Genomic DNA, 24,738 nt, shown 5'->3' with positions numbered 1-24,738 from the left:
TCCTCTGAACATGCTCTACCCCCAAGAAAAAAAACCACAACCAAAACCCAACAACAAAACCAAAAAACAATGAACAGAAATAAATTTGAACACATTATTTTAGAAAAATACCATCTGTTGGCAGAATATTCCTGAGCATCAAACTGCGCTGAATAGTTGCTTGGATCTAATTGCTGTTCTGAATATTTTACCAAAAGAAGTCAGGTATAAGGTCTCTTGCCAGAAGGTTAGACATTTAATTACTCTTTTCCTTAGCTTGCTATTCATAAAGTTTATTTCCAAATTCTATAACAGAGATGTTTATGGCATGTAAATAGATTAGTCTGAGCCCGGATTCAGTAGGTGTTGAAGTGTGCAGAATCTGCATAAATTGCAGAGTGATTATGAAGTCATTTAATATATTTCTATTTTTGGGCAAAAAGGAATTGCAGCATGGAAGCTGCATCATTCTCTCTGTCAAGGACTTGCATTGAAAGTGTCCCTGCCTGCCGTCAGGGTCAGCGATGGCTCCTCATCCTCTAGGGTGAAAGCTGACCCTCAAGCTATACGCGCTCTGTTTGCTCCAAGACCAGAGACTCTGAGGTACAAGAATGTTACTTTTCTAAAGCAAGACTTTTTTTTCCATTTTTCACATTCCTCTAAAATACTGGCCTGAACCTACAGTGAAGAAAACAACATAATATAGCTATTTCCCCAAGGAGAAGGGAGTTATTAATAAGTACACAGATATTTCCTTCGCACCGCATAACACGAGCCAGGAATTATAAGGGGCGTTAGAGCTATGTAACATACGTTTTTATGGAACCATATTGATAATTATCAATACTATTAATCTTCTAAGCACTTGTTTAGAAAGATTGCAGAAATATATCACTTATTGCCGGAGGAAATTAATAAAAGCGTACGGAATTGCTAAGCAGCCAGCCTTCCCGACTCTGCATGCAAAAGGCTCCATTTAAGCGGCAGTCATGTTTCAAGCTGTACACTGCTTCATGCAACTAAACAATTTACAATTCAAGGGCGCATCTATGAAACAATACAGATTTTTTGTTTATCTCTGCAGACAGTATGTTTAGGCATCTTGAATATGTATTTGTTTCTGTTTGCAAACAAATTAATTAGAGAAATGTTTTAATTTTATCTGGAGCTTACAGTTAACCCTGTCTGATGCTTTGGAAATGAAACATGTTTCAAGTAAGAGCTACTTGAAATCTCTACAGTGTAATAACGGACAGGACATCTTGTTTTCCACCCACAGTCGAGGACACACCTTCTTCAGCCATCCTGAAAATGTGCTGCAACGTCTGATCAGCACCCGAGTGCCTGGTGGCACCTTTATGAGTCGTAACACTGAGCTGGAAGAGCGCATTTGACAAGTTGGAGATGCTAATGCAATTAAAACAACATGATGCACCCTATGCGGACACTAATAGGCTAGAAGTACAGCATTAATTAGACAATCAAACTGGGAAAAAAAACAACAAACACATTAGCTTGCTCTAGGAAGATATCCCTCTCTAATGGCAAATAAATAGGTCTCCTGTAACCACTTCACTACTCACCAAGATGAAGGTGAAGGTGAAACAGGGCGTCATGTCTGCCATCACATTGCAAGTTGCAGAGGGACGGTGCGAGATGAACACCACACCTCAGCTGGGGGCTCCACCACACAACGGAGGCGAGAGCACTTCCCCCATGGAGACTGAATACCAAGGCAGCAGCTCAAGATCTCCAGTCCATCGCGGGGTCTCAACACCCCAACAACAGAAAGCAGCTAGTGTCCGTACGCAGGAGCACGGACAGGTCTCCTGCCTGCTCACGGCTCAGCCTCGGCAGTGCCGACACATCCAAACCAGGACTAAGCTACTCAAACTGAAAACTTGAAACGAGCTCAGCCTTTTAATGACCCCTAAAAGCTTGTCAGTATGAAATAGGAAAACAGGGTAGAGATGAAAGAAAAGGCCAAAACTCTGGCTTTTCAGTCAAATGCAAGTCTGCTGCTCACTTCAGCAATACAAGAGATTGAACTGGTATGCCTACTTGTCCAAATCCAATAGCAGTCTACTTGCTGGGCAACACTTTTGCATAATTCACAATTTTAACAAAAATTATTAACAGCAAGACTAGCTTTACTTTACTTTTCATTCTGCATAACTGTTGGAAACTTCTAAATTTTGCTATCATTTTAGAAGAAAACTTGAAGGAAGTGGAACATATGCATGTTCTGTCTGCCCATCCATCTGTCTGTACCAACTTTCTTCCTAATAGCTTTTGAACTTGCTGGCCAATTTGAAGCACATTTGCTACAAGCAGAGATTTCTGAAGGATGTGTCTGCAGGATTGGTAAAACTCAGTGGATAGTCAGAAGAAAGATCCACCAGCACTGAGCATCTCTCTCACCCTTTTGGTTCGGCCGGCCAGCCAACCAGTTGGCATATGTGTAGTTCAAAGACAGCCACAATACAGGCTGATGCTTGGACAGCAAATGACATAGGGGTGTGGGAGGGAGTTCAGGCACTGCAGGGAAGTTGTGGAGACAACTATGGGAACGAGTCACAGGGAACGTGATGGAGAACACTGCTGCGATAGGGTATGCAGAAGACAAATCCCTGGAAAAATAAGATTCAACAATTTCACAGGGATTGTTTTCTTTATTTTTGGATTTTGACAGTTCAGGGATGCTTGTAGATGTTTGGATGTGAAAACATAATAAACCTGGGACCTGCTGAGTTAACTCTATATAGAGAAAGAGAAGCAATATCACCAAATTTCCCATGAGAACCTGCAGTTCCTCTAGGAGTGATCCATTTCTTTCTCCTTCAGGCACAGCAGTTCCTCCAGGAGAGAAGCGTTTCTGTTTTTTTCAGGCACTTCAAAGCATTGGAAATTGCATTCATAGAAGCCAGCCACGTGTCAGAGCTGGTCAGCCAGTTCCTTGCATTCCTATAGTGCCTCCTATTGAGCAACCTCAAAGTGCTTTACAGAGACTAACAAATAAAGGCACACATGTCAAGACGACATCTATTGTTACTGGACCTATGGTATACACAGGGTAAAACAGAGCATGGAGAATTAATTATCGTTCTAAAATTCAAAGTGAAACATAAGGCATGAAAGCAGAACCTGTGTCTCTTGGCCACTCTGCCTTCATTCTTAACCCACAGTCATCCTCACTATTTCCTGTTGCTTGAACAGCACAAGCATTAGAGATTAGTTATTGCTAAAGTAAAAAAAAGTTATCTATTTGAAAAGCAAAACAACCAAAAACCAGCTGGTACATCACACACCTCCTTTTCCCCGTGGTAGATTTCCTCCTTTCACCACTAGTACTTTTTGCTTTTGAAACACATCATTAAGGCTGAATGCAGTCAAAATAGCTCTCCTCATAATGATGCAACTGCCTTGTAATACGTGAGTGTACCCTCAACACTAGCATAGTAAAATACAATCCTGGTTTCAGATGCTAATATTACTGTTGTCAACAGTTTTATTGCCTAATTGCATTAGCTGTATCTTTGCTATTCAACAGGCTGTGGGGGTCATGATACTGGATTTCAATAGGGATGCAGCTGGCCAAATTTCTGATCCTAAAATTCAGGGCAAAGCATTTCAAACTGCAGGAAGACGAGAACTATAAATATTGCATACTAAATCTGCATGCAGGGGGCTGAAAAGGGGCTGACGGAGCTTGACATAATCTTCATAAAAGAGAGAAAGGCAGGAGGTGCTCTTCCATGACCTCTTATGGGAGGTGGGTGGGCATCTCGTAATCACAACTTCACTGCAGGGAGAACAAAGCACTGCAACAGTTTTTCATGGAATACTGGCCAAGCCATTTAAAATTAGACATCTGCTCATTTTATCCTTGCGTAGATATCTGTGAAATACAGCCAAAATTGTTACTAAATCATGCATTGGGTACTAGGCAAAGCTGTGCTGGGTTGCGTGACATCAAGCAAGCAAAAGAAAGTCTGGTGATTATACTGTCCTTACGCAAAAACTACATTACGTCCCAAGTTTGCTGCAGTGGAAAGTCATAAAATATTTTCTTGGTTATTGACCAAACTCTGACCTCAGATACAGAAATGTAAATCCAGGGTGAGTCAACTGCACTCAGAGGAGACACTTCACATACAAACTTGCTAAAGGGAGAGCAGAGTCTGGCTCCTGTGCGTGTAAGGAGCAGACATCTGCCTTTACTGAACATTTCTGCCAGACATAAAAAAGCAAAGGTGATACAAAAATGTGGAGAAGCAATCAGGATTGAAAGAAATATACAAACAGTCTCAGACATTTTGTAAACCCAGGTTTATAAGCTCATGACAACAAAAAGAAAAAAACCTGATACAGCATATTTTAAGACTTGCAAATAGGTTGTTAAAAATCTCTTCAGTCTATCTATTGCCTTATGCAATAGAAAGAGAAATGTAAAAAGAAGTTATTTTGTAATTTTACATGAAAAAATATGGTACAGCTATCAAGTTTAACGAGCCCTGTGCTCCCCTACTTCTGCCTCTCACTCCAAAATACCGTGAATGGGAAGGTGACATATACCATTGTAGATTAGACCGACGACAGACTGAACGGTAGCACTGCATCCAGGGAAATAAAATGGCAAAATGTTCTTGCTCCTTCTTTGAATGAGGACAATGATAAAGAAGAAAAATATTTACTCACCTATGCTGGTCTTTGGCACTTATTTACCTATCGCCTTTGAGATCTGGAGTGTCCTTACCGTTACGGCCTGCATAATAGGGCAGAACAACTTTTCTCTTTTGTAACTGAGGAAGTTCAGACATACAGAGCTAAACGAGCCTGCCCAGGATGACAAGCCTCTTAGAAAACAAAGCATCACTTCAGCATTTTCTAAATTAAAATTAGCACTCTCAGCAAACATCCTTTCTTTTGTTTCCCCTCTTGTGTTGGTACTAAAGAAATAAGAATTGGGAAAATATATCCTGAAGTGTTAACTCCACAATAATTACTGAAAACAAATCGTAGCCTTTGGCAGTTTTTCCTGGGATGAATTTAATAGTAGCTATTATTTCAGTTATTTTAGGGTATCCTTGACTTCTCTAAAATCCACAATTTTCTCTATTACTGTAAGAAAATACAAACAGGAACTATCACAGCAATGCTAATCCTGTGTGAGAAACTAGGACCCATAAGTGAGAAGGGAAGTTACTGAGAGAATCTCAACCACTGATATAACCCTGTAGCTGTGAGGATATGAGGGTGAGGAAAGTGTGCTTTTTATGGAAACATTTAACACAACAACAGGAGTACAAATCAAGCTCCATTAATTTAAAGTTAAATTTTAATGAATCAGGATGTGTAGTTTATATAAAGAAGGATTTACTTAATAAAATATTAATATTTTTGCTAAAAGAACTGCAAATTGCAAGTTAATATAGTTTTCCTTAAATAGAACATCAAAAGTTGAAAACACACTGAAATAGCATACAGCATATCTAAATGAGCCAAAATTCAAGAAGAGCAAAATATTGTGGTCAGTCTCGAAGACTGGACCCTTGGTAATCCACGTGAATTACTTCATTTAACAAGAGACATGAAAACATTAAAAATAAACAGAGAGGGAGAGTCCTGCATTCAGTTACACTCCAAATGATGGTGGTGTGCTCTACCTAGGTAGCCCACAGCTTGCAGCCCAGCTGAAGAGCTGCATAGGTGGAATGGTAGCTCAGATCTCCCCACAATTAACGGGTCTCATCCCCCGAGTGCAGCAAGCGTTATGCCAGGTCCACGCACAGAGACCCGAGGCACAAGCCACAGTCGCTGTGACCACACGCTGCGTGCCAGGTATGCCCTGGCCACCTCTCGAGCGTGTGTCAGGACTGGACCATGCTCACACAGCCTTCCCTTTCACCCTGCACACTATTTTCAAAGGAAAGCCGGCAGCAGAGGCAGGGAAGGAGCCGTAACACAGCAAGGATGGACGACGCCAGGAGAGGGAGCTGGTATAACCTCATGTGGGGACTTTGACTGAGAGAGGAAAACCCTTTTGTAAGCAACTGGCATTTCACTTCAGGAATACCTTGATTTTATTCAGGCTCCGTTGCTGAAGAGCAGTCAAACTGAACTGAAAACACTGTCTTTGTGCTTTAATAACGATCTACAAGGAGTCAAATAACTAAGGTTAAACCAGCACTATTTCTCCATGTATGTGAGGCTCAAGCAACTTGCAGAAAGTCAAGCAGGAAGCCTGAACCCAGATCTCCAGAGACCTGTCGCAGCCCATCCTTGTACAGATGAAGTTGACAAAAAAGTCTCCAGCTTTCTCAGCCACCAGTTGTGGTTTTTTCATCTGGGAAACATCAAATTAACTTGGGGGTCTTTGATCACCTGCTCTTAAGTGCTTGTTTTTCTTTAGGCGTCATTACAAAAAGGCCATCTCATTCATATGGATTTCTTTGCTATGTGCTTAAAAGTAACACCGGAAAAGTGAGTCACTCAAAAAACACTTAGTTTCAGCTTTCCTGAAACTAGAAAAACTGAAGAATATAACTAGAAAAACTGAAGAGCATCTGCAAATGAAAGCCCATAGGTTTCAAACTAAAATACGTTACTGCTTCATTTTCCAAGTTGGCAACTAGGGACTTCAGACACACAAAAGTAATAAAATTTGCATGATCACCTAATGTCTCTATTAGTCTGAGGAGCTTTGGTACTCAGGGTACAGAGAAAAGGTTGCAGGACAGAGTGAAAGAAGATAACATGCAAAAAAAAAAAAGCATTATGTAGCTGCGAAGAAATAGTAAAGATCCCTATTAATTTTTGCAGGATGAAAAAAAAAAACAAAAACCAAAACATTTAGTGACTGTACCTGACAAAAAAGTGCAAGTAAAGAATAAAATAGACTCACGTTGAGCTGGAGGTCATCTGTCCACTGGCCGATGAGGCGGTAGCCTGGGGTGCTGGTGTTGGTGGTGTGGTACTGGAAGATGTCGTAGCGCCCCGGCGCATCGCCATTTTTGTTGAACATCACTGGAGTGCCAGCACTGCCTGAGGGAAGAAAACAAGACAAAATCCAACCAAACAACCAACAAGAGCCAAATCTTTACAGTATCTATTTTATTTAGTCACGGTTGAGAGCTTTTGGTCTGGCAATGCGTTTCAGGCAAAGGTCATCTATCACCCCAGCCATCTAAAACGGATGCTTCAGGACACAGTGGCATCATCCGAGACCTCTTCCAGAGATTAATTATCACTGCCCAAACCTACTGACTAAAAATAAAACAAAGCAAAACTAGATCAGCCTTACTTCACTCTAGCTTTGCACAAAGCAAGAAATATCAGAAAGGCTTTTCTTCCTGCCCTCCAGCCTCCCTCCCATCTCTCTTTCCTCAGGGAGTTCTTTAGTGAAAAACACTCCTGTGAATGGAGCTTCTAAATGATTCCCCCCCCCCCCCGAAAATGTTCCATCTGCTTCTGAGAGATACTGCTGTCAGAAGTCAGCCCAGGTCTAGTGAATCTTGACTAGCATCCAGAAATAGCTTCCTCCTCCACAATATGTTCTTATTCCTGTAATCAGCATGCAGTTGGGATGGAAAAGAACAGACTAAGCTATAGGAAGACTGTTCCTTGTGTACTCCCTTATTTAGGTTCTATGACACTGACACAGGCTGAAAAGTATCTCAGTCAGGAACAGTTCAGGATCAGGATCCTGAGTTAACTTTATTTGCCATATACTAAGCTGACTAACGCGGGTAAAGAAGTGCAGGGCAAGCAACAAGGCAAAGATACCCCCACAACCCTTCCTTTGCGCCTGCTGCTGAGCAAAGCCAGCTGGCAGCCTGGAGGTGCACCAATAGCTGAGCGATGGGACAGACGATTCCTGATCCTTGGGCGAGTTCTTACTGGAACATCTGCATTTTAATTACCATGGCATTAGACGTGAACCCTTTCTCAGATAAGAATTCAAAGCAGCATTGCATTTCCTCAGATATCTAGGTGAAAACTTCAAGGGTGACATTTATTTCAAGACATATTAAAACAGGTTTCAGTAGGGTAGAGTAATATTGTGTCAAGATTGAAGATTATGACAATACTCCAGCTTATCTATATTCAAAGCTTCCTCCTCCTGCGTAACTTTTTTTTCCCTAAAGCAATGAAAAATCTCTACTGTTGTAGCATTGAACTTTAAGATTATAGTTTCTTCATGATGCCCATTCTTCATTGAATTCCAGCGAGTGAAAAAAAGATTTGAAGGAGTGAATTAACATAGTTTCCATTCTAGCCCTGGTAAATTGTTTCCTGTCTATCCTACAGCCCTCCGAGATCAGATAGAGATTCAGTACAAAGGCTGGTACAGAAAGTCTTCCACTGAAATCTCCCCTCATTGCTTACTTATGAGCGCTAGGCAGATATTTAATTGTCATTACAGATTAATGTAGCCAGAATACATTTACAGTGAAAACACTTGAAGTGAATAAGAAGAAATGGCTGTAATTCCTACGCTCCTTCAGAAAGTCAGCACAAATGGTAAATGGGATTTAGCTAATCATGACTCTTAGAAGGCTGTATATTTTGCTCGGTTTTATCAGAGCTGACAAAAAAGTACAATTCAAAGGGTAGGAGCTCAAGTGAGGCTCCCAAAATGCAACATAAACATTTGTGGATTCTCCACATCCTGACAAAACTCCAGCACAGACATGAAGAAGTGTCCATGTCTGCATGTCAAGAGGCAGGCTGAGCAGACACCATCATCACGGCCATGCCAAAGTCAACAGTGCTGTGGCAAACTCTGCTGCCTCAAAGTCTTCTGTAGGCTGAGGGGAATCAGCCAAGAGCATATCTACGGTCACCTTCATGGGCCATTGGGAATGTTGCCCAGAACCCTGCTGGCTAAGCCACGGCCACCCCACTGCAGTGCATGGGGTAAAGCCAAGCCTCTCCATCCCCTGGCTGGGCACCCAGAGCAAGTTACCTGCAGACGGTGCTGGCCCAAGCGGTGGGCAGTGGACAACAGGGTCAATAAGCAGAAGGCCAAGGTGAAGGATAGGTGCTGTTATGGACCTAAGAGGTCCTAAAGTGAGACTGTATCAGGAACTATCACTCAAAAATGTTTGTGTTTTACAGAAGCAAGAAAACTTTTTGTAGGTTACTGCTAATTGTTGCTTTGCGTAGCTGCATGCAGACAGCTTTTTAACACTGACATTTAAAATAATCTTTAAGATCAGTGGATGCTCTTGGATGCTACAGGGCTGCAGACTCCACAGCAACACTGCACGATACAGCATTGTCTGCTGGGTCACCTCCAGAGGCCCCTAAAGGCACAGTCCCTTGGGACATCGACCTCGTGTGTGGATACGGATACTTGATAGTCAGCTGTAAACACCTGTTGCTATTTTCAGGTACATCACCGTTTATGCGTTAAAACTATACAGAAAAAAAGCTGTGAAAAGTCTGGGATCTGTAGGGAAGACGAACATCTATAGAAACACAAAGAACTGACATCCCAGGTCATATGTCAAGCAGAAGCATCCCGTTTCCTGACTTTGGAGTTGGAGTAATTGGACTCCCGGCCAAGGATCTGCTTAGTAAGTGCAAGCCTTCTTTAACCTTTGTGTGGGCTCTGGTGCATGCTTTGGGTGCTCTTTTTGTACAATCTGTCTGTAGGGACCTGTCAGTCCTGTTTTAAATTGCTACAGCATTTCAGTCTCCACTTGCAATTCAAGTTCCTTTGTGCACTTATGAAAATAATAAAAAGTAATGTATGAAAACCTCATTACAGAGAAGAAACAGTATTTTCAAAAATGATCCTATTTGTTATTTGACTTCTTGATCTTCTAATTACTAAAACATACAGATTTGAGTTATTTTTTGATAATTTAGGATTTTTTTCCTTCTATTAAGATTTACAAGAATTTGTGCATGCTTTGGGTGCTCTTTTTGTACAATCTGTCTGTAGGGACCTGTCAGTCCTGTTTTAAATTGCTACAGCATTTCAGTCTCCACTTGCAATTCAAGTTCCTTTGTGCACTTATGAAAATAATAAAAAGTAATGTATGAAAACCTCATTACAGAGAAGAAACAGTATTTTCAAAAATGATCCTATTTGTTATTTGACTTCTTGATCTTCTAATTACTAAAACATACAGATTTGAGTTATTTTTTGATAATTTAGGATTTTTTTTCCTTCTATTAAGATTTACAAGAATTTTGCTCAGCCCCAGCAAGCACTTCAGAAACTGATATTAGTCTCTAGACTGCAGTTTCTTGCTCATTCAAAGGCTATGACAATTTAATTCATCTTCAGTTCCCAACAAATAAGCTGCCTTCTCACTACACAGACACAGAGTACGTGACACCGTCTCACCTGCAGGATGCATTCAAAAAAGACAGGATCTGACTGAATTTGTAGGATTTTGATCTCTTAATCACCACAAGATGAGAAATGAATTAACAGCAGAAGGACAGGGTGCTAGACAGGTGTAACTAGCTAAGGTGTTTATTATTCAGCTCATGTTTACTGCAGTTTGAGGACCTGAAGGGCTGATAGGAACAGAATCTTTAGCTTTTTCACTGGCAAAAATACAATCACTTTGCACTTTGAGATTTTCAGAATCTCACTGCATGAACACTTGGGGTTTTAAGTTTTCCATATTTTGAGCCTTTGTGTTCTCAAGGTAGTGTGACGATACCAAAAGTCATACTGAGCTCCTAGTACAAATCCAGTCTCTCTTCATTGAAGTGTTGCTTGAGCTCTTTCTGCATGAATGTCATTACCTTTGCAAGGAAGAAAAGACTCCAAAAGCAGGTACAGACAGGATGATTTTAACTGCATGGTGACAAGATGATCTATTACATGCAAAGAAGATCTCAAGCTTATGGGCTCAGGATGCTTGAAAATGGGCTACAGTTTTTCCTCTCTGGCACACAGTTTGGACAAAGCACTCCCACTGCTCTACTTTGTTTTTACTACAAATTTAGGTAGGAAACTGGGAGAACAGGATTTTAAGCATAGACTAAATATTGTTTTCCAAGTCCTAACCTTCATGAGATGGAGTTGCATGGCCGCACCGGTGACTCAGGGAAGGGCAGGTTAAGATCAAGGCTAAAACCAAGACAGCTGACAAGCCCAGCAGCGCACTCCTCTGTCCCTGCCCTCCCAGCCATGACATGATGGCTGAGGAACACATAGGCACCAGCACCCATGTCCCAGGGGCTCCCAGGCTTTGTCAACAAGAATACACCACCCAAACCAGCCAAAGCCTCTCTCATTGCTTCTTCCATTCCCTCACCCCTCTGCATTTTTCAGGCTGGCCTCCTCCATTTGGTGAGTTATACAATGGGTTGCTTATCTTGCGCCACTGGGAAGACTGAACCAATCCACAGCAGTTCTGGGAATTTACTTTTATATAATACCGAGAAGAAACTGACTTCAGAGCATCTTTCCATAGCTCGAGGAACGAGCCCCAGGAGGGTCGCAGCTGAACATGGAGCCTGGGCACACCAACACATGCGCAGTTATGCACTATGAATACTATAAGAAAGAGCTAAACTCTGCCCCTGGATAATGAACCTTAAAAGGAATTGGTTCTTTTCCCACGGAAAATGCCTACACCCAGATAGCTTTAAACCTTTTTAATTTCTCTTGGCTATCTCAGTTTTGCCACCATTCTCCTTCCCATGCTAAAAAGCAAACCACTACTTCAGTCCCTGTGCTGGACATGAGTTCTATGTATATAAGGAAAGAAAAACACCATACGGCCATGTAAATCAATCACAAATGGAGGGGAAAAAGGTAATCTTTTAAAAGTCTGACCAAGGAAATACAAATAAGGAAACCAAAGTTGGTGCAAACCAATTCTTGGAGCTGGACAGTAGGCAACACTAGCTGGACACCAGGCAACACTAGCTGGACACCCAATTTCTCATAAGTTATTTCTCAGCTCTATTAAAATTATTAGATGACCGTTCACCTTCTTTATATACAAGAACTGTCAGGAGATCATAGATGACCATGTATGAGCTGCTTTCTAGGACTAAAATGGCCCAAGTGCAATACTGTACATGAATGCTGTACTACTTCTACAGGAGCTTTGTCCTTTGTAATTAACCTTCCAAAATGAGGAAGGTAGAACTCTCCAGACCCCCTCAGATCATTCATCTCAAAATTTGCTCTTGGCTGTAGTTAACACCACTTACTTCAAGGAAAGAAATTAAAATTTCCTCATACTCACCTTGCTGTTTATAAGATGATTTATATAGGAAGGAAAAATATCCTTGGCACAAGTGACCACGTTTGACCATGAAATACCGTCTGTGCTCCTACCTTTAAATCTCTCAGGTCCTATTGGCTATGTGTGGGTTTTGTTAAGTTTATTAATAAAAATGTTTATTAGTAGATTGCAGCAGGGAACGCCTCCCTGGGCTGCCCAACGAGAACGTGAAGCTTACGCAAACCCCTCTTCCCAGGCAGCGACAGCCCTGGCTGCCTTGCACATTTCAAAAGGATCTTTTTTCAGTACTTCCCTACATTTGTTCTAAATATGGATTTGGAGGTCTAACTTTTGGCTCCTGGTTAAATCTCAGATCTCTCTCTTATACACAGCTAGGGCAAGAGCAGTAAGACCTTCTGGTAAGTACATTAGCAAGGTTTATGAAGGGGAAATAACATTAGGTTGCTGTAATGTTACCTGCTGTAAGCGATCTGCTCTGGTGCCTTCTGGGCTGGCTGCAGGTGAATGTTTGTTAATGAAACTAATAAAATTAGAGTAAAACATATAGAGGCAAGGAAATTTTGCTGATATTCATACACTGCAATGAAGAGAAAAATACATGAAAGCCCGTTGTACTGTATGAAATGGAGGGCTAGTATTACAACCGTCACTGCCACGCTTGGGAAGCGTAGGTGGATAAATGATAAGCAGACAAAGAGAAAATTCTCCGACCCACATTCTCAGGATGTTCCGTCTCCTCTGAAGTCCCACTAGAGGAATGAAGATTGGAGTAGCTACTCTGTCTAAACCACTTAGTTCTGGCTCTGCAAGTGGACCTGGCCCTTTAGCTGTCCTCTCCCTTCTCTTGAGTGTGCAGCTAAGCTGGGTTCAAGGTACCAGAATTTCCATCCAGTTAGTTTTTGCCAAGTACAGGAAACAGTATAAATAAAGAAGAAAAATGATGCGTTATGCTAACAAACTTCTGGGGTTTCAACAGGCATATTTAGTCAGAGACAAGCTCAGGCTTTTATCCAGCTATTTCTCCCACAGGAAATCAGTCTTCTGGAAGGTATCCTAAAAAAGCAGCAGCGATTTCTGTCTTTGGACAGTAGTAGCCTGTTTGCCTTGGCTAAAAAAAGGCAAGTTAATAAATAACATGCTCATCTGCCACAAACTCTAGAGAAACAATAATTAAAAAAAAAAAAAAAAAGGTCTTGTTCTGCATTGAATGAAAAAAATTCGAAATTAAATGGAAAAAAGCCACAGGAGTAAATATGCTACTGAAGAAGCAGTCTCAGCTCACCGTTGAAGTTAACGCTGCGTATGTACTTGAGCAGCTTTTTGCCTCCCGCGTGCTCCATCTCGGGGCAGACCCCCGGGTAGTCGGCACAGAGGTCCTTGTTCATGTGGTGGAGCGCGTGTGCCATGGCGTACACAGCATCGATCACGAACTGGACCTTCCCCTCCTGCTCATAGTGGGAGTCTTTGCCAATTCTCTCCTGTCCTGCACATCAAAACCAAACACACACACACACAGAAGGACAGTAAGGAGCAGTATTTTCCTGAGATCAAATACAAATGAATCCTCTCAGAGCACATTTAAAAAACTGCATGTTTTAGTCAATACAATAAAATATTTTGAGTTATGGTTTTACTAACTAAACCAAAACAAACCTTCTTTCTTGATAGTAGAATCATCAACACTTCTTGCACGTTATTCTACCATAATCCAGAGAAACAAATTCTACCATAATCACAAACTTGAAACTCTAATCTACAGGGACCATGCTAGAGAGAGAAAACACCAGACTCCTTATGCTCCCAAACTATGTCTTTGAAAGAAGAAAGCATTTAAAATAAAGCACAGCTGGTATTTTAAAGTCTGATGGTTTCTTCTGTTGCAAATCCCAGTCTCTAACTGAAAGACAGAGCCAGGTTGAGGGAAGAAAGAATCACTTCAGATGCAACCGAAGGGGCACTCCAGAGAATTGAGCGAACATGCCTGCTATTAACACCACCTCGGGAAGCTCAGTATGTTTGCGTTAACTACGCACCCCCCTTTTCTCCAACCTGCAGAGACTGAAATGTCCTTCAGAATCTACTGATTGCCTTTAAAATATTTTAGCAGGCGAGAACTTAAGGAATCCAAACACTTAATGTCATCCTAACTGCAATGGGGGGAAAGCAGTGTTTTGAAAGTCATTCCTTGATCGCTGCAGCGCCCAGCGTGTTAGAAACTACAAACCCTCTGCCTCAGAGATCCTCTCATCCAACAGGCCAAGGCATAAAAAGTCTGAGAGAAGGGAGGCACTCTGCAGATGGAAAATTGGAACACAGAAATTAAACCACAAAGAGCCAAAAGAACTCAATAGCAGTGACAAAGAAGGTGAATCTAAATATTTTATGTGCAGGTTCGTGCCTTAACTATTCCCTCCCTCTCAGACTTGAGATGAATATGTAACCTGGCAACGTGACTGTAAAACCAGGCAATAAGGTGGCCTTCTTGCTTTTATGGTTGTGTGAACCGGTAACTGGGTGCCTCTGCAATTAAGCAGCAAACCAAACAGTATTTTCAGAGCTTAAAGCAAGGCAGAACAGGTTAAGAATCAGGAATCTTTGGTTTATTTTTTTTTTTTCTGAAATTGTCCACTAACTTCTTGTTTCACCTTGGCCAAGTAACACCTGCATGATTCAATCTGTCCAGCTGCAAAATGTGTGATTATACTTACCTATCTCAGAAGGGTTTCATGAAACGTAATTACTGCTTGTGAAGTGTTCTGAGCTGCATTAATGAAAGCAGCAGAAGTGCAATCTATTATTTTCCAAGGGTGGCAACACCACATCCCACTTGTTCCACCTGCAGCATCACACTTCTTTCTAACCTCACATCGGTCTTGATCACCTTTCTGCAGTACCTGCAGGTCTGGGTACTGCCAGGAGCTCCAAGAAACCAGCCCTCAGAGTCATCTCTTGTAAATATTTGAGAGACCTCCAACCAAAGTAAATGCTCGGTTGGAGGATACAAGCGGGGAAAATTCCATTGTTAACATCCTTAATTAGAAATAGGGATGAGTGAATTTAAATTAGCTGGTTGATACCAATAAGGAAAGGAAGTCAAGTTGTTAATGACTGTGAGAACTAATGATTTTTAAGAGAGGCAAGAAGCCCGTTCTCCTGTTGCTGCTCAGCTAACATGTTTGTATCTCTCCCTCCTGCACTAATGAATGGCAGCTTTACCGGCACCAGATCCTGTTGTGCAGAGCCAGCCCGAGCCTCCTCCCTCCACGGCAGCACTGGGCTTGCAGAAAGCCGTCATCAGGGAGCAGCCCTGGTCTCCTCCAGCCTGACTTCCCTTGGGGCACTGTCTATCAAGCTGAATCATTTTCTAGCCAGCCTATGAGCAAAGTTTTTCAAGTTTTTTTTCGGCTCGTAAAAGAAAGGCACAGTGGAGCTGCAGTCCCCTCCCGCAAGTCACACTTGGCAAAGTGATCCAGACAGTTTGCAATCAATTCTGCTCATACATCTCACCCCTTCTCCTACCCTCAAGGTGGCTTCATCTAGAAAGTTCACACAGTTCTGGTGCTGGCAGCTCTTTCTAGAAATACACATACATCATGCTCTCTCTCTCAATAAATGTATATATTACATACAAATATTTTATTTCTATAAATATATTTCTATAAATATAGGATTTATTTCTAAATATAGATAAAATATATACACACTTTTGCATACATAAGCAGTGTATATATATATACACACTGTATACAGTCCAACAATATGGCTCCCAATCCAACAGTGAGGGTGTAGTTAACACCCAATGACTTCAATTAACTTGTTACCAGTCAACAAGGTTTAAGACAAGAAAAACTTTCTATGATTTCTGCACTATAACAGCATATTTTCTATATTTGATTCATTGAAAGATTAGACACCCAGAAGAGGAACTGACCTACATCACCAAATACCCGTCAGTCCCAAACAATCCTTTTTCTTCGAGTGGAGAGGTGGTGGACCAGAATTATGAATAAGGACAGAGATCACCACCTTCTTACAGAAGTTCTACAAGCACAAAGAATGTCTAAATATGTCCACAAGTGATTTGCTTGAAGATAAGCAAAGATATAATCCCCCTATATAAGCATATTTAATTATCTACACTTTTTCCCCCCTCTTTTGTTTCTCTCCCTAATTACCAAACTGTACCATTGACATCTGATCCACTCAACCTATGAATTATATTTGGCTATCTACGAAAGCCCCTCGATTTTAAATCTCAGCTACACTGGAAGCATTGAAATCCTGCAAATAATTCAGCAGGGTAAGAGAGCTTCCAGACTGTGAAGATCCACGTACTGTCCTTTTCATTATTTCACTCCCCTCTCATTGATTACAGACCTTATTACATTTCCAGGCCCTGACAAGGAAAATGCTTTTAAGTGGTTTCAGCTCAGCTACATAACCAAATTAGCAATGCAACAGAAATGCATGCCAAGGGATGCGAATCTGGGATTGAAATGCTGCACACAAACAATATTGATTAGGCATATTAAATTCCAGAAGCACGGCTGGCCAAATGCACAGCAGAAAGAAAACCTTTAGCAGCGAAGATATCTGTGAAAGGAACCTGAGCAAAATCCACTTAAAAAACCCAAGAGCAATGTTAACAGTGTCCAAGTATGAAAATAATAAAGATTTGAAAAACTTAATGGAATTTCCAGTGACAAGAATGCTTTTCTCTACGGAAAACAGCTATTTAGTTGAGTATTAAACATCGAGAATTTGTTTACAGTAAAGTCAAGGCATGGAGTCAAATGTAACTTCCCACCCAGAAAACATGCATGAATTTATACAATTAGAGCAAGAGTGTGCTATCCTTCATATAAACATAGCTTGAGTTACCTTTTAAAGAGACTACTGCAATTAGAAGTTTAGCCCAAATTTGAACTAGCAAAGAATCTGCAAAGCAATTGCCATATTTTACATATGTCAAATAGTCTTCAGACTTCAACACTAAAAATAAAATTAAAAATATCCAAATTCATGGGCCTGACTGAACAGAGCGTGGGCCTGACTGAAGAGAGCATTCCCTCTAGTTTACATCAAACTACCGTCGGAAGTAACCTAGTAAGCAGCAAATCAGGCCCAAAGTCCATTTTCAGACAGGGGTAAACCTAAGTGATGGGCACAATTTTAATTCCAACTTCAACATTAGTGTGGCAAATATTTTCCCTCTTCGGTTTAGCTGAAGAAGCTAAGCAGAAAGTTCTACCATGTGCTTCAGGAGTAGCTCCTGTATATATGGGTGTATACAAATTCAATTATTAATTATTCCTGGAAGAGAAAGAAACCCACAGACGTCATTAGCTTCTTACAGATAAAAGCAGCAATACCGGTGCTGTGTGCGCCTCCTGGCAAAGGGGCAGTCTTCAGCCCCCAGCTCAGCCATGTTAGGACATCGTGGGGGTCTCAGGGGAGCGAAGCTTGGTGCAAAAGAACCAACAGGTGAACTCAGGTGTTGGGTGCAGCAAGAAACCATGCAACCCTCCATGCTGTCAGAAGACACCAAAAAGCACAGAAGGTAAACATAAACCCCATTTGCACTGTGATGTGCAAATCTTCTGCTCTTCTCACACGCCCCTGTTCTTTAAAGGTTGCTTTTTTTTTTTTTAACTTGGTGATCTTCAGGAGCCATGTGCTAACATGATTTTCTTCAGCAATGAAGTAGCTGACACCTGAGACACATGCACACAAAGTGATTTCAAGAGAATGCACTTTTGTACCATGGATTTGAAATGGAGTACCTTGGGATGTCAGGAGAAGGATGAAACAGAAAGGCAATTTATTGACATGAGCATTTTTTGCTTCCAAAAGATCTATTAGAAGGTGATGACAAATAATTTAACCTCACTTCCTACTAGACTCTCAAGTGCCCATCATCATGATTCCTAAGAGACTGAGCAGCCAGGTCTCTTGCTTCAGGCAAATCTTCACAAGAGAAAAATACTACAACAAAGAGAGGGAAAAAAGCCCCAAACCCAGAGCAGTGAGAATACAGAGAAAGAAGTCCTCTTGTACAGTCTCCTTCAGATGACATAGAAATGAAATGCAAGTTTAAGAGCTCCTGGTCACACTTTTTGCATCTCCTTAAAGGCGATGCTTAGCACCTCCTTGTATGGAAAAGGAGCTGACAACATCGGTTTTCACATTATATTTTCTCAACATCTCTCCTTCAGTTGGTTTTTCTGGACTCGTCGTGATCATCACATAATGTAGGGGAGATGTTATGATGTATAAATAGTGTTGCAAGGACAGTTTTTATGGCATATAATTCAGACAGACAGACATCAAAATCTCACTTCATTGGTGCTTACATTAGATGAATTCAGACATTGGTTCAGTTCCTTTGAAAATGTGTTTAATCCTTCAGAAACTTACATAATAGTACTGCTGAGAACCCGTTGATAGTCATCATTAACAAGAGATTTAATTTAAAGATTGCAGAATGCTCACAGTATCAAACAAGCAGCTATTATTTGTACAAGTTAGAATTCAGCAGCTGGTTAAGTGCTGACAGAAAAATATATACTCTTCATCCATCTCCAGCATATTTAGCATCATTAGAAACCTGATGCCTGTGAGCAGAGAGACATCCATGATGCAACAGCTACAATTATTAGTCTATAACTGTGTAAGTGCCCATATATGCTATTTCATAACAACACTGAAGCTTCCTCCAGCTACACACAGTGCAGAGAGCTCAGCCTGTGCAGCTGCAACGGCTGTACTCATGGCGCTCCAGAAACATGCACAATAGCACAAATGGATCCATCTTTAACAGACAAGTACATACGTCCAGGGCTCTCCAAAATAAGATCAGAGCTATTACTCCTTGGATATTCACTCATGGTATAGACTACTGTACACACAGGAGGTGTAAAGTCTGAAGGCTTCTCCAAATAAACTCTTTACTTGAAAGTAGCTGAGTACTAGAGCTTGAGAAAAACCAACAATATGCTAGAGTAAATATTGTAATTTGAACAAGCAGAGTATGACAATCAGGCCTCCTTGCAATATAATCCATGTATTGTCATTTTACAAAGAAATACAAGATCCAATAATACAGCTATGTTGTTACAGCCATCTATCCAGCCCATCCTAATTCAGAAGATCTCATTATAGACAAAAGCCTCTATCTCAAGGCCATCAATCCAATCCCCACGGATTTTCTTGGGGAAAGCAGATGAACTTTCAAGTCCCTACTGCTAACCACACAAAAACATCCGTCTGTGCTAGGGTAAAACTTCAGCCTAAACAGCATCTCCTTCAGGCTACAGCGAGCTGGCAGAGTCAGGGCAGCAGCACAGCCCAGGAGGGGCAGAGCACCCACCTCCCTAATTTCTAATGGCTAAAGAAACCTCTCCCTAATCTTCTCTGCAACTTTCAGCGTCAGCATAGCTCTGCAGCCTCCTGCAACTCTGATGAGAGATAACTTCATTTTGCACAACAAATTTGGAAATCAGACCAATTGTTCTATGTCAGTAACAAGCAGAAAAGCCTTTTTTAAATAGAAATGCTTTTTTTCTTAAGTTGGTATACGCTTGACCCAGTCAGACATCTGCCACAATACATATACAGAGGGTATACGCTTGACCCAGTCAGACATCTGCAACAATACATATACAGAGACACAGCTGTGCTGAGTGACTCTAGTAACACCACCAAAACCCACAGAAAGCAGATGTAGTCAGCTTTAACTATGCCTAATCAGCTAATACTCTCTAATCAAACCTTGGAAACCAGGCTCTCACAATGCCTTACAACGTATTCCTCATCTAGGAGAGCAAAAAAATTTCCTGTACTGTAACTGGTCTTCACTCATAAGTATTAAAGTAAAAACCAAAAGGAGCATAGTGCAGCAGAAAGTCCTACTGAAAATTTGTTATTCCAATACCAGAAATAACAATACTACATAGTAAGGATCATAATAATAATAATAATTCAGCAGTTTACAGAAAGCCTTGATGCAATGAGTTTTGTGATGCCACATCCACTTCCATCTGTCAGGCAATGATTTTTTTTTTTTCCTCAATTACACTGATTCAACCCACCGTAACATTTTCTGTTCTCAGGTGTGTATGTGTATCTAAGGGAATGGATTTTAGATTAGAAAATTGACCTAATTTTCTTACCTGAGATATTTTCTGTGCATTCAACATTCCTATTAAAACACATGTAATAGGTTTCATTTGTATTCCAGTGTTGAAGTACTACAGTCAAAAAAAAAAAAAAAAAGGTGGCACCAGGCTAGCTGACACTGATGTAAATCACGGACACTTTACAGCTTTATGTTGCTAACACGCAAATGAAGAAAGCTTCCTGTAGCAATAATTGCCAGTGAAGCCAGTGATCAAACAAATGTATAGAAGAAGCACTTTTTAAAGACTAGAAGGCCTAAACTGGAGCTATCTTTATATTTGAACTCTTGGGTGAAAATGCAGTTTGCAAATAGAAGAATATGTACATAAATAGCAAGAAGACAGTCATTGAATCACGAGGCTTTGTTGGCAAATCACCTTGGCAATCTAGAAATATAAGCGATTCTAAGAAATGTACTTCTGAAAGATAATAGAGTTTAGAAATCCATAAAACTAGTTTACCTTAAGAATAAACTCTTCAAGGTTGGTTTAATGTTGGTTGAACCAACCATTGCAGGGTTCTTTTAAGCATTTCAGGTATATATATTTTGAAGTACTATGACACTAAATGAGATTAACTTTCTGAAATGAAAGCATAGAGTTCATTAAGCTACAATGCATACTTGGACAATTTGATATTATATGGAAAATATTTTGTTTAGAAAGAGTTGCACGTAGCCACTCAACTTGCAAGCTAGTGCATAACATGGCTAGTTTGCTCCTAAACTTGTGCACATCACGTTTTTCAGAAAAAAAAAAGTCGACCTTTCTTTCTCATGGGTGTCAGCGTTGATATGTTTAGGCAGTTTGAAGATCATTGAAGCATTTACAAAATAAGATGCAATGCAATCTAGTAAGAGAACAGAGAACTGAAATCCTGGGTTTCAAATTTAAGTCCAACATTGGCTAACCATGCATCCTCACATAAGTCTTAGTGTCTCCGAGCTACGGCTATAGCTGTATTGGCCCAGAGAAGTTAGAGGAGTTGCAAAGATGAGCTGGACTTGGTAAAAAGCAGTTTATTGGAGAGCATATTGTTTCATTCATGAGATGCGTCTTGGATTTTTTTCCCCCCTTTGAACATTGCAATTTGAGAAGGAGCCTATAACCAAGATCACAGGCAACTTGAAAGACAATCACCATCAGAAAGGAAAGAAAAAGCAGAAGTTGTCAACAGAAACATGTTACAAAAATACAGATCAGCCACTCACTAGCAAGGAAACATTATGTAGGTGTCCTGAGAAAGAAGGGAGGAACAGGCAGGCCATACTAGCAAAGCAGGAAAACAACTACCTAGACCACTTATTTACCTGCATCAGAGCACAGGATGTAATTGAGAAGATAAATTTCCCATCCTGGTCTGCCCTTTAACCTTATTTGTAGCTTGCAGGGCAAGCAAAAGAAGATAAATTTTAGTCTTTACCCTTTCTGCACTGAAATATTATATACTTTCACACACATGCATTAACACACATTTCATACCTCAGAGCCTGGAGGAGAAAATGCACAGAGCAATCTCTGTAACAAGAGCTAACCAAAAGCTTTTTTGTTCCTGCCTATGTCATCAATCTCACACCACAAAATCCTGGGCGAAAATCCACCCTGAGTCACAGGCATGTAAATCCTGCTGTGTCCAGTGGCAACTGACAAAGGGTATCCGAGCCCAGTATTTGACCTAAAGCAAATTATTTTACAATTTGTGTACAGAATTAATGACAGCCAGCCTTATGTTAAGTATTTCTGTATGTCAGCACCTTTGACTAACCACTGCTTAGGACTAGACTACAGTTTAGGACTAGTGACTAGGCAGGACTTCTTATAGATGACGAGAGTGGGCATTAACAAAAGGACTTGGTCGGGTAGAGAGATCTAATATCATTGGCCAAGATTTGGGGAAAAAAAAACCCAAACAAAAAAAAAACTGCTTTTTTTTTTTAAACTTGTTCTGTAAAAAAAAAAAAGGAAAAATAGTAAGAGGGATAGCAACAAAGCCTGGACCTCCACAGTCTTAGCTGCTCAATCACAGAGCTTACAAGTCAGTCAACTTGTCTTTGTGTTATACACGGAGATAACAAGGTTCCCCCACCTTCATGAAGCACAGCTGCAGAAAAAATTCATCTTGATGCACAAGAAATTGACGGCTAACTAAACAGACCTGACCGCGCCACTCAACCCTCGTGTAGCTTTGGAAAGGCATTTCAAGGTAACGCTCATGTTGAGCACACCTGCACAAGAGAGCAGGTTTTTCAAGCTGCAGATTCTTGGACAAAAGAAAAATGTACTGTGGATGGTTTGGACCCTCCTAAACCTGCTTCTTCTGAGGAATTCTTGATATTTGCTGTAGGACAGATGCAGTGATATCCACAAGCCTTATCACGAATAGGAAGAGGGTGCTGAGAAGAGCCGGGAGCAGCAGACGGTGCAGCCCTGCTGCTGCTGCCTGCGAACACCGGGCAGCTTTCTGATGGAGCTTCGGTTTCGCCCTTACATCGTTTGTATAAACCTGCCATCCCGAACCTTGAGCAGTGCTGGAGATGGAGCACCTTCTGCACTCACAGCCCTCAACACCGGCAGTGGGAATCAGTCTAAATTTAGCCCCTCTTCCTGACACGATTTATACGGCACTGTGAACAGTTAAGGTCTTCTGACACCCTCAAGTCCAATAGATGTTCATCTTAATGAATACCGTAAAGCTGTTCTCATAAAAAGTGAATCACGCACACCATGGCTCCTGGCATTTGTTTAAAAAAATGCTTTAGATATTGGCCATCTGCTATTAAGTTGCTTGAAACATCTCAGACAATTTATTTTTTCCTGAGATGAAGAATTTTGATAGCATTTTGAAAATTATTTTTCTTTCCATAGTAAATTGCACTTTGCTAATCTATTAATGCACTAGATCACTTTTTGTAGTCAAATTATAAATAATATACTGATATCCTCAGGCTCTGCTATTCGCTACATCTTCTGTTTCTCATTTTTTTTTTTCCCCTAACATATGGCTTCATAGTACAAGCCATCTTGACTGCTGGTGAAAAAAAAAAGCCAGGATATAGCTATTAGCTTCTTTATCCCCCCGCCCCCCAAAGAAATCCCAGCTACCGGTATCATTTTAAACCAAACCACAGATAATTAAATGGTGTACCAAAATTATCCGGGCTGTCTTCCCTCCCTTTCCATGGTCATGAAACAGTGCAGTGTCACATTTGGGGTGACATGCCAAATCCTGGGTATCCAGACTTGGGCTTCCAGCATTTTGGATACACGATACATTTCTCCAAACCACCATTTGTTTTGAGACAACCCAGACCGAGCGTAGCTCTCAGCACTCTGTATTGCATCTTCCCCTTCAAAGGGTAAATCCCCTCATACAAAAAGCAGCTACAGGAAATTCTGAAGGTGTGGCACACACGGCACAGCTTTATTATCCTAGATGTTTATATTTTACAACTATTCCTTTGCTACTTTAACCTTCTCCAGATTTCTCCTGGAAATCTGACCTTTCCTTCCCTCCCTGAGCAACAGTTGTAACCAAAGCACACCGAGATGCAAGGCAGGACGTTCACCAATCTGGTATCAAGTCTCTGATGCACATCAGAGCACGAGGTATTCTCCCCCCAGCTTTAGAAGCAAGTATGTGTGTATATACACATACTCAAATTACTGACTTCTTTTATTATTTTTACCCAAGACACCTCTGTCCTTCACTGACTTTTAATCCTACCTCATAACATTTCCAGATGAGATAAACTCAGTCCTTAGAATACCCTTTCCTGATTGATGCTTCTTACATTTTAAAAGGGATTTGGCCTCTCTGAGCCACCAAATCTTCGCCCAGTAAAATCCTGCTGATGGGGCAAGCCCCCTCACAGCATCATCCCTCCACCATGCCCCCTCCTCTTCCTCCAGCCTTCCATAGGGACCTGACAAAGGCCACGGCTCAGAGATGCCCCAGGACGGGAGGGTTTAGGAGTTCACTCGACATGGCATGTGAATTTGCTCACAACAACGCTGCACGAGATGCTCCTCAGTGCGCTATGCACAGGGAGGATTCAGGGGAGTCCTGACACTACTCCTGCCTGCTCCCCTCTAAAGCGTCCACACCACCCAGGAAGGTGAATCTGGGTCCCTTTGAGGCATTTTTCTCTTGTTGCAATTTAAATTCTAAGCACAACAGTCCCTCTTTTACAAACCCTTTCGCTAAGTTTCTGTTACTTCAGCTTGCAGGGAGCTTTCTCCCAGCATTTTCTTTAGAGCAAGTCATTGCCTGAGCCATCATCTGGGCTGTACCTTCAGACTGATTACACTTGCAGATAATTAGAAAAGCTCTCCGAGTAATCTACATTCTGATAAAT

At 41.1% G+C, this 24,738-nt stretch overlaps 1 protein-coding gene across 1 annotated transcript in view; it reads right to left on the bottom strand.

The window, feature by feature from the left end:
- Window positions 1–24,738, bottom strand: part of GRM7 (glutamate metabotropic receptor 7) — a 298,621-nt gene that overhangs the window by 66,159 nt on the left and 207,724 nt on the right. The window contains exons 7-8 of the mRNA XM_009283647.2: window positions 13,489–13,689; window positions 6,884–7,023 (exon numbers count right to left, since the gene is read on the bottom strand). Coding sequence (XP_009281922.2) covers window positions 6,884–7,023; window positions 13,489–13,689 — 341 coding nt within the window. The remainder of the gene's footprint in view (window positions 1–6,883; window positions 7,024–13,488; window positions 13,690–24,738) is intronic.

Source organism: Aptenodytes forsteri, unplaced genomic scaffold (genome assembly GCF_000699145.1).
Source record: "Aptenodytes forsteri isolate BGI_AS27 unplaced genomic scaffold, ASM69914v1 Scaffold267, whole genome shotgun sequence".
Classification (NCBI taxonomy): Eukaryota; Metazoa; Chordata; class Aves; order Sphenisciformes; family Spheniscidae; genus Aptenodytes; species Aptenodytes forsteri.
The sequence above is the reverse complement of the archived record's forward strand: the minus strand, read 5'-3'. Positions and strand labels throughout refer to the sequence as shown.